The following is a 10,662-nucleotide window of genomic DNA, read 5'->3' as shown; positions in this document are numbered from 1 at the left end:
ATGAGGGTGCTCGTTATAAACAATGAAGGCAAGAAGCAAACGGTCGGCGAGGCCAATTAAAGCATTGGGGATTGTACTTTGTCTTCTTTATTTTTCCTTCGATAATCACATAAATTAGTAAGGTAATATGTTTAGGGGAACGATAAACACGAAGTAGAAGTGAAACCAACTTGCCGATGGTGGGAACCAAACCCACGACCTCCCAATATCGCGTCCGCTGCTCTTCCAACTGAGCTCCTTCCGCCGCTGGCCCACCTGCTGCTTTCTTGGGTATTAATGTTGTCTGTATACTAACCTTGAGAGTGTTCACCAGCGCCAGCCTCAAGCATAGCGGTGGACGTGGAACGTCCTGTGTTACCGCCACCGTGACGTAGAACGTGATTAAATGGGAGCGCGAAAGATGTGCTAGAACCCTCTTAAGCTACCTACGGCTTCAGGACTGCCAGAACCGAGACCCCCGTAGGCTACAAGCAGATAAATGAAGGCGAAATGAGGGTGCTCGTTATAATACATGAAGGAAAGACGCCAACAGTCGGTGAGGCCAAGGAAAGCATTGGAGATTGTACTTCATGTTTTTTTTTTTATTTTTCCTTCGATAATTACATAAATAATAAGCTAATCTGTTTTGATTAACGATAAACACAAAGTAGAAGGAAACACAACGTGCCGATGGTGGGAACCGAACCCACAACCTCCGAATATCGCGTCCGATGCTCTTCCAACTGAGCTACATTGGCCGCTGTCCCACCTGATACTTTCTTGGGTATTAATGTTGGTGTATACTAACCTTGATAGTGTTCACCAGCGCCAGCCTCAACTATAGTGGTGGACGTGGAAATTCCTGTGTTACCGCCAGCGTCACGTAGAACGTGATCAAGAGGGAGGGCGAAATCTGTGCTAGAACCCTCTTACGCTACCTATGGCTTCAAGACTGCCAGAACCGAGACCCCCGTAAGCTACAAGCAGGTAAATGAAGGGGAAATGAGGGTGCTCGTTATAGTACATGAAGGCAAGAAGCCAACAGTCGGCGAGGCCAAGGAAAGCGTTGGGGATTGTACTTCATGTTTTTTTTATTTTTCCTTCGATAATCACTTAAAATATAAGCTAATCTGTTTAGGGGAACGATAAACACAAAGTAGAAGGAAAACCAACGTGCCGATGGTGGGAACCAAACCCACGACCTCCCAATATCGCGTCCGCTGCCCTTCCAACTGAGCTACATCGGCCGCTGGCCCACCTGCTACTTTCTTGGGTATTAATGTTGTCTGTATACTAACCTTGATAGTGTTCACCAGCGCCAGCCTCAATTATAGCGGTGGACGTGGAACGTCCTGTGTTACCGCCAGCGTCACGTAGAACGTGATGAAGAGGGATGGCGAAAGCTGTGCTAGAACCTTCTTATGCTACCTATGGCTTCAAGACTGCCAGAACCGAGACCCCTGTAAGCTGCAAGCAGATAAATGAAGGGGAAATAAGGGTGCTCGTTATAATACATGAAGGAAAGAAGCCAGCAGTCGGTAAGGCCAAGGAAAGCATTGGGGATTGTACTTTGTCTTTTGTTTTATTTTCCTTCGATATAATCACATAAATTAGTGAGGTAATATTTTAGGGGAACGATGAACACAGAGTAGAAGGAAACACAACGTGCCGATGGTGGGAGCCGAACCCACAACCTCCAAATATCGCGTCCGGTGGTCTTCCAACTGAGCTACATCGGCCGCTGTCCCACCTGATACTTTCTTGGGTATTAATGTTGTGTGTATACTAACTTTGATAGTATTCACCAGCGCCAGCCTCAACTATAGCGGTGGACGTGGAACGTCCTGTGTAACCGTCAGCGTCACGTAGAACGTGATCAAGAGGGAGGGCGAAAGCTGTCCTAGAACCCTCTTAAGCTACCTATGGCTCCAAGACTGCGAAATCCGAGACCTCCGTAAGTTACAAGTAGATAAATGAAGGGGAAATGAGGGTGCTCGATATAATAAATGAAGGCAGAAAGCCAACAGTCGGCGAGGCCAAGGAAAGCATTGGGGATTTTACTTTGTCTTTTTTTATTTTTACTTCGATAATCAAATAATTAGTAAGGTAATCTGTTTAGGGGAACGATAAACACAAATTTGAAGGAAAAACAACTAGCCGATGGTGGGAACCGAACCCACGACCTCCGAATATCGCGTCCGGTGCTCTTCCAACTGAGCTACACCGGCCGCTGTCCCACCTGCTACTTTCTTTGGTATTAACGTTGTCTGTATACTAACCTTGAGAGTGTTCACCAGCGCCAGCCTCAACCATAACGGTGGACGTGGCACGTCTTGTGTTACCTGCGTAGAAAGTGATCAAGAGGGAGGGCGAAAGCTGTGCTAGAACCCTCTTATGCTACCGATGGCTTCAAGACTGCCAGAACCGAGACCCCCGTAAGCTACAAGCAGATAAATGAAGGGGAAATGAGGGTGTTCGTTATAATACATGAAGGCAAGAAGCCAACAGTCGGCGTGGCCAAGGAAAGCATTGGGGATTGTACTTTATGTCTTCTTTATTTTTCCTTCGATAATCAAATAATTAGTAAGGTAATCTGTTTAGGGGAACGATAAACACAAAGTTGAAGGAAAACCAACGTGCCGATGGTGGGAACCAATCCCACGACCTCCCAATATCGCGGCCGCTGCTCTTCCAACTGAGCTACATCGGCCGCTGGCCCACCTGCTACTTTCTTGGGTATTAATGTTGTCTTTATACTAACCTTGATAGTGTTCACGAGCGCCTGCCTGAATTATAACGGTGGACGTGGCACGTCCTGTGTTACCCATGTAGAACGCGATCAAGAGGGAGGGCGAAAGCTGTGCTAGAACCCTCTTACGCTACCTATGGCTTCAAGACTGCCAGATCCGAGACGCCCGTGAGCTACAAGCAGATAAATGAAGGGGAAATGAGGGTGCTCGTTGTAATACATGAAGGCAAGAAGCCAACCGTCGGCGAGGCCAAGGGAAGCATTGGGGAGTGTACTTTGTGTTTTTTTTATTTTTACTTCGATAATCACATAAACTAGCCAAGTATTCTGTTTAGGGGTTCGATAAACACAAAGTAGAAGGCAAAAAAACGTGCCGATGGGGGGAACCGAACCCACGACCTCCGAATATCGCGTCCGCTGCTCTTCCAACTGAGCTACATCCGCCGCTGTCCCTCCTGCTTCTTTCTTGGGTATTAATGTTGTCTGTATACTAACCTTGAGAGTATTCACCAGCGCCAGCCTCAAGCATAGCGGTGGACGTGGAACGTCCTGTGTTACCGCCAGCGTGACGTAGAAAGTGATCAAATGCGAGCGCGAAAGCTGTGCTAGAACCCTCTTATGTTACCTATGGCTTCAGGACTGCCAGAACCGAGACCGCCGTAGGCTAAAAGCCGATAAATGAAGGGGAAATGAGGGTGCTCGTTATAATACTTGAAGGAAAGAAGCCAACAGTCGGCGAGGCCAAGGAAAGCATTGGGGATTGTACTTTGTCTTTTTTTATTTTTCCTTTGATAATCACATAAATTAGTGATCTTCTGTTTAGGGGAACGATAAACACAAAGTAGAAGGAAAAACAACGTGCCGTTGGTGGGAACCGAACCCACGACCTCCAGATATCGCGTCCGGTGCTCTTCCAACTGAGCTACATCGGCCGCTGTCCCACCTGCTACTTTATTGGGTATTAATGTTGTCTGTATACTAACCTTGAGAGTGTTCAACGGCGCCAGCCTCAAGCACAGCGGTGGACGTGGAACGCCCTGTGTTACCGCCAGCGTCACGTAAAACGTGATCAAGAGGGAGGGCGAAAGCTGTGCCAGAACCTTCTTATGCTACCTATGCCTTAAAGACTGCCAGAACCGAGACCCCCGTAAGCTACAAGCAGATAAATGAAGGGGAAATAAGGGTGCTCGTTTTAATACATGAAGGAAAGAAGCCAACAGTCGGTGAGGCCAAGGAAAGCACTGGGGATTGTACTTTATGTCTTTTGTTTTATTTTTACTTCGATAATCCCATAAATTAGTAATCTGTTTAGGGGAACGATAAACAAAAAGTAGAAGGAAAAACAACACGCCGATGCTGGGAACCGAACCCACGACCTCCGAATCTCACGTCCGGTGCTGTTCCAACTGAGCTACATCGGCCGCTGACCCGCCTGCTACTTTATTGTGTATTAATGTTGTGTGTATACTAACCGTAAGAGTGTTCATTAGCGCCAGCCTCAACCATAACGGTGGACGTGGCATGTCCTGTGTTACCCATGTAGAACGCGATCAAGAGTGAGGGCGAAAGCTGTGCTAGAACCCTCTTATGCTACCTATGGCTTCAAGACTGCCAGAACCGAGACCCCCGTAAGCTACAAGCAGATAAATGAAGGGGAAATGAGGTTTCTCGTTATAATACATGAAGGCAAGAAGCCAACAGTCGGCGAGGCCAAGGAAAGCATTGGGGATTGTACTTTATGTCTTCTTTATTTTTCCTTCGATACTCACATAAATTAGTAAGGTAATCTGTTTAGGGGAACGATAAACACAAAGTAGAAGTGAAACCAACGTGCCGATGGTGGGAACCAAACCCACGACCTCCCAATATCGCGTCCGCTGCTCTTCCAACTGAGCTACATCGGCCGCTGGCCCACCTGCAACTTTCTTGGGAATTAATGTTGTCTGTATACTAACCTTGATAGTGTTCACCAGCGCCAGCCTCAATTATAGCGGTGGACGTGGAACGTCCTGTGTTACCGCCAGCGTCACGTAGAACGTGATCAAGAGGGAGGGCAAAAGCTGTGCTAGAACCCTGTTATGCTACCTATGGCTTCAAGACTGCCAGATCCGAGACCCTCGTAAGCTACAAGCAGATAAATGAAGGGGAAATGAGGGTGTAGTAGTTGTTGATTTTATATTAGACTGAACTTTGTTACTAAAACTTTGAACTTTAGGGGATTCGAATAAAAGTTAAGAAATCACACGCGGACAAAAACTCTTTGACTGTAACAAAAACACTGGATATATTCAACAACGTTTACACGCGTCTTTCTCCGATGAAGGGTGCGTTACACACTGTCTCGTCCCCTCTTCTCTCTCTCCGCCAGTCGTTCCCAGCAGCACTCGCACCCCGCACGTGCGCACAGCCTCCTCGTCGCCGGCCCAGGCCCCTCCTTCTCCTCAGCGGGGTGCCACGCCGACCCTTGTTCCCAATCGTGCGTTCCCCGGTCGTTCCGGTAAAGTGGACTATGCCTATACCTAGGAACGCGCTGAGTTTTGCTGGCTGCTCTTTCGGGAGCAAGAGCTCGGCATTTCTTCTTTTTCTTCATATATTCTTTACATCCTCCCCCCCCCCCCCCCCCCCCCAAAATGAGTGCAACTCATTTTATGCGCGTTTCCAAGGGATAGAGGAGCGTAATCATCGAGTCAGTCCAATAGAATACATTCATTTGGTGATCAATTGTTCCTTGAAAGTAGGTGGCCATGCGTGATCCAATTACAGGCGCCATCAGCTCCAACCGAGGCAGCGACAAGGCCTTCAGAGGCGCCACGAGTGACTTGGCAAGGATGAGGTTGACGCTCACCGTTTTGTTGTCTTCTCCATTGCGGAGGTAGGCACAGCACCCGTAGGCCGTCGGACTTGCGTCGCAAAAAATGTGGAGCTGCCCGGAAACGTGGTCGTTCTGTACGATGCAACGTGGGAAGGAGAGTTGTCTCAGATTGGCGAGGTTTAAACACCAACTTCTCCAGTCTGCTTCCAAGTCGCTCGCTAATTGGTCGTCCCAATCAATACCTCTCTCCCATCGCCTTTGAAAAAGTATCTTTGCCGGCACCACGAACGGTGCGACGAGGCCCAAGGGGTCGAATATTCTTGCCGACGCCTGCAGCACCGCGCGCTTCGACGCAGCTCCGCTAGTTAATGAGCTGATCACACTGGCCAGGGATATTGCCATCTTGTCGTCAGCTGCGTTCCATTTCATTCCCAGGATCTTCTGTTTACCGTTCGAAGGTGTAGTTTCGTCGTCCCCAAACGCCGCGCGGACTGCATCGGAATTCGAGGACCATTTCCTTAAGCTCATGCCGGCATCGCTCATTATGTCGATGGCTTCAGTGGCTATTCTCAACGCCTCGTTTACTGTAGCCGCCCGCGTCACCAGTTCGTCCACGTAAAAGGAGTCCTTCATGAGGCTCGCCGTTTTCGAGACTTCCTTTGTCGTGCGTTTAAGGTGGTGGAGGAGGGTAGCGGTCAGCAAATACGGGCTGGCTGTCGTACCGAACGGTACCCGAGTCATTCTCCATTCTTCGATATCCGGCAATGCTGACGGGTCAAGCGGCGGGCTACTGTACCAGAAGAACGGCAGGGCGTCTCTATCCTCCGGCCGCACGCTTATCTGCAGAAACGCTTTCTCGATGTCTGTTACGAGAGCGACCTTGTGTAGGCGGAACCTCAAGAGAATCTGCACCAAATCACTGACAAGGTTAGGTCCTTTTTCCAAGTGGTCGTTGAATGACCGTTTCCTCGGAGCGTGTGATGATGAGTCGAACGCGACACGCAGCTTCGTTGTAGTTGCCTCACTACGTACGACTGGCTGATGTGGCATGTAATAAACTTTCCCAGACACTACTTCTTCGGTCACCTGCTCCGCATGCCCTGCCTTGATGGCGTCGTCGTATTGCTCAACGAGTTCTGGATTGCGGCATAGTCGCTTTGTCAGGTTGTCGAGTCGCCGAATTGCCATATTTTTGTTGTCGTTGAGTTCTTTGGATGCGTCTTTCCATGGCAAGGCAACTTCATAGCGCTGACCTTTCTTTTCCAACTTTACCTTGCTCAGTGCTCTTTCGTCGTGTGTGTCTCTGGGGAATCTTTTATGCCGATGGCGTCTAGTTCCCAGACATTCTGCAGCGTAGTGTGGACGTGGTCTGCAGTTTCCAAGCCTATTCTTAGTATGCAAACATTGTTTGCGGTTGCGAGGCTTGAAGTCACACTGAACGGTCCCTGAATCGTCCAACCAAACTTTGTATTCACTGCTGCTAATCCTTCATTTTCGTTGCATCTTTGCACCTCTCCCGTTTGAAATTTCCAAAGGTGGTCGGCTCCAATTAGTAATTCAATACCTGGCACTGAAGACATGCCTGGATGGATCAGTCTGTCTGCGAGCAGTGCTCCTCGAAATTCCATCTTTTGCACAAAACTGTGATCTGTGGGCACTTGCCTGACGTCCTTGCATATGAAGGGCACCTCAATAGCCTCTATTGCTATTTCGTGATCTCCGTATTGGCTCCGAAGGCGAACTTCTACCAGCCGGTAGCTTTGGACTTGCGCGGCCGCAGCACCAAAGGTGTTTAGGCGGAAGTCGGCCTTTCCTAAAACCTTCAAATCAAGTGTTTTTGAGATATCTGCTCGAATGAACGTTTTTTGACTTCCACCGTCCATTACGCCCCGGATGTAGCCGTATTTGGTGCTCCCCAACGCAAAGGCACGGAAAGTCTGCAGTGCCGTCTCTTGCGTTTCTTCTGTTTTGGCGTCTGCATGCACATTAGTGGCGGTGACCTCTGTTGTCACGTCAGTTTTGATCGCTGCCCAATTGGGGTTACACATTGAGGTCGCGTGCCTTTTCGCGCAATTCCCGCATTTTATCTTACGCCTACAGTCTTTTGCTCGGTGTCCCCACCTTGTGCACCGAAAGCACCTTTTAGTCCTGGCAAGTTTTTCGATTTTTTCTTCGTTCGTCAGTGCAGCCTTGCAGATCTCTGTGTCGTGCCTGTTCGAATCTCAAAATGCGCGTTTCTCTGTCTTCTCTGTTTGCGCATAAAGAACAGCGGCACTCGGAATCGGCTGCCTGGCGCGTTTGCCGAGGTTTTCCTTGTAAGAAGGCTTCTCAAAGGTGGGACCTTGCCTACATCGCTCTCGACACTCTGTTTCTACCAGCAGAAAATGTAGTACCTCCTCTAGCCTTCTCTCTGATCTGTCTGCTGCCTGCGTTGAGGCGGAGGACTGCTGCGCTGGTGACGCGGGACTACTATCGGGCGGCGCCAATACATCTGTCTTGGTCGCTCGGCTTGCCAGGCGGTGAAACTCCACCACCATGTCTCGCGGCAGCGCCGTTAGAATAATGTCGCAAAGCATGGCGCAATAGACATTCTTGGTCACTCCGAGAGCCGTTAGCCCGCAAATGTGGGCTTGAACATGATCGTAGAGCCGGCGGAGTCCTCTGACATCTCCTGATGACGACACTGGCGGTAGCGTCCTTAATTGGGTCAGGTGTTCTTGTTCGATTAGCCCCTTGTCGCCGAAACGGCGCTGCAGTATCTGTAACGCGTCGTCATAGCAGGCCTCAGTTGCCTGCAATCCTTTTACTGCCGATGCGGCAGGCCCGATGAGGAGGCTCTTTAAGTAATGAAATTTCTCCGCTTTGGACAGGGCCTGATTATCATGCACCACTTCGCGGAAACATTCCCAAAAAGACTGCCAGTTGGCAAGCTCACCATTGAAAGACTGGAGCTGCAGCTTCGGAAGCCTGATTGCAGTGAGTCTGGGCGTCGGCACGGACGCTTGCGTCGATCCGGCGTTCTGTTCAGACGCAGTCTGTTGTGAAGCTGCGATCCGAGCCCTCAGTTGGCCGATGAGGTTTATGGCCCGGTTGTCGTATTTGACGCTTTCTGTAAACTCGGTCTCGAATGCTTCCTCCGGTAGATAGTTCTCCAACTCGTCGTTGATCTTCCGCAGCTCATCATTGCTGACTTCCAGTCTGTGAAGCAGAGCTGTCAACTGTTGGAAGTTGGCTGTCGGCAGTGCTGTTGTGGCCTCGTTGATGATAATCGTGTTCTGCCCTCGTCGACTTCGCCTCTTCGCTTTGAGCTTTTCCATTTTGGTCCGTCGTGGTCTTCACGGGTTTCGGCACCATCTTCTCATCCCGGGTTTCGGCACCATGTAGTAGTTGTTGATTTTATATTAGACTGAAATTTGTTACTAAAACTTTGAACTTTAGGGGATTCGAATAAAAGTGAAGAAATCACACGCGGACAAAAACTCTTTAACGGTAACAAAAACACTGGATATATTCAACAACGTTTACAGGCGTCTTTCTCCGACGAAGGGTTCTCTTTCGGGAGCAAGAGCTCGGCATTTCTTCTTTTTCTTTATATATTCTTTACAGAGGGTGTTCGTTATAATACATGAAGGGAAGAAGCCAACAGTCGGCGAGGCCAAGAAAAGCATTGGGGATTGTACTTTATGCCTTTTTTATTTTTCCTTCGATAATCACATAAATTAGTAAGCTAATCTGCTTAGGGGAACGATAAACACAAAGTAGAAGGACAACAACGTGCCGATGGTGGGAACCGAACCCACGACCTCCGAATATCGCGTCCGGTGGTCTTCCAACTGAGCACCACCGGCCGCTGTCCCACCTGGTACTTTCTTGGATATTAATGTTGTCTGTATACTGACGTTGAGAGTGTCCACCAGCGGCAGCCTCAACCATAGCGGTGGACGTGGAACGTCCTGCGTTACCGCAAGCGTCACGTAGAACGTGATCGAGAGGGAGGGCGAAAGCTGTGCTAGAACCCTCTTACGCTTCAAGACTGCCAGAACCGAGACCTCCGTAAGCTACAAGCACATAAATGAAGGGGAAATGAGGGTGCTCGTTATAAAACATGAAGGAAAGAAGCCAACAGTCGGCGAGGCCAAGGAAAGCATTGGGGATTGTACTTTATGTCTTTTTTTTATTTTTACTTCGATAATCACATAAATTTGTAAAGCAATCTGTTTAGGGGAACGATAAACACAAAGTAGATGGAAAAACAACTAGCCGATGGTGGGAACCGAACCCACGACCTCCGAATATCGCGTCCGGTGCTTCAAGCATAGCGGTGGACGTGGAACATCCTGTGTTACCGTCAGCGTCACGTAGAACGTGATCAAGAGGGAGGGCGAAAGCTGTGCTAGAACCCTCTTATGCTACCTATGGCTTCAAGACTGCCAGAACGGAGACCCCCGTAAGCTACAAGCAGATAAATGAAGGGGTATTAAGGGTGTTCGTTATAATATATGAAGGCAAGAAGCCAACAGTCGGCGAGGCCAAGGAAAGCATTGGGGATTGTACTTGATGTGTTCTTTATTTTTCTTTCGATAATCACATAAATTAGTAAAGTAATCTGTTTAGGGGAACAATAAACACAAAGTAGAAGGAAAAACAACGTGCCGTTGGGGGAACCGAGCCCACGACCTCCGAATATCGCGTCCGCTGCTCTTCCAACTGAGATACATCGGCCGCTGTCCCGCCTGCTACTTTCTTGGGTATTAATGTTGTCTGTATACTAACCTTGATAGTGTTCACCAGCGCCAGCCTCAACTCTAGCGGTGGACGTGGAACGTCCTGTGTTACAGCCAGCGTCACGTGGAACGTGGTCAAGAGGGAGGGCGAAAGCTGTGCTAGAACCCTCTTACGCTACCTATGGCTTCAAGACTTCGAGAACCGAGACCCCCGTAAGTTACAAGCAGATAAATGAAGGTGAAATGAGGGTGCTCGCTATACGCCCGTACCGGGTTTCTCCTAAGGAACGTGACGCCATTAAAACGCAAGTGGATGAAATGCTTGCGGACGACGTGATCCAGCCTTCGACGATCCCATGGGCGTCGCCAGTGGTCCTTGTGAAAAAGAAAGATGGCAA

The 10,662-nt window shown here is 49.1% G+C and overlaps 1 protein-coding gene across 1 annotated transcript; it reads right to left on the bottom strand.

The window, feature by feature from the left end:
* Positions 1–5,369: 5,369 nt before the first annotated feature.
* On the bottom strand, positions 5,370–8,857 carry LOC146207029 (uncharacterized). Its single transcript, XM_084576144.1, has 3 exons — positions 8,476–8,857; positions 5,817–6,676; positions 5,370–5,672 (listed from the first exon to the last, which is right to left on the bottom strand). The coding sequence occupies exons 1-3, from the start codon at positions 8,855–8,857 to the stop codon at positions 5,370–5,372; spliced, it is 1,545 nt and encodes a 514-aa protein (XP_084432270.1).
* Between the last annotated feature and the right edge of the window lie 1,805 nt (positions 8,858–10,662).

Source organism: Amblyomma maculatum, chromosome 1, assembly GCF_055883805.1.
Source record: "Amblyomma maculatum isolate TAMU_Amacu chromosome 1, ASM5588380v1, whole genome shotgun sequence".
In the NCBI taxonomy this organism is placed as follows: Eukaryota; Metazoa; Arthropoda; class Arachnida; order Ixodida; family Ixodidae; genus Amblyomma; species Amblyomma maculatum.
Note: the sequence above shows the minus strand (reverse complement) of the source record. Positions and strands in the feature narration are given on the sequence as shown.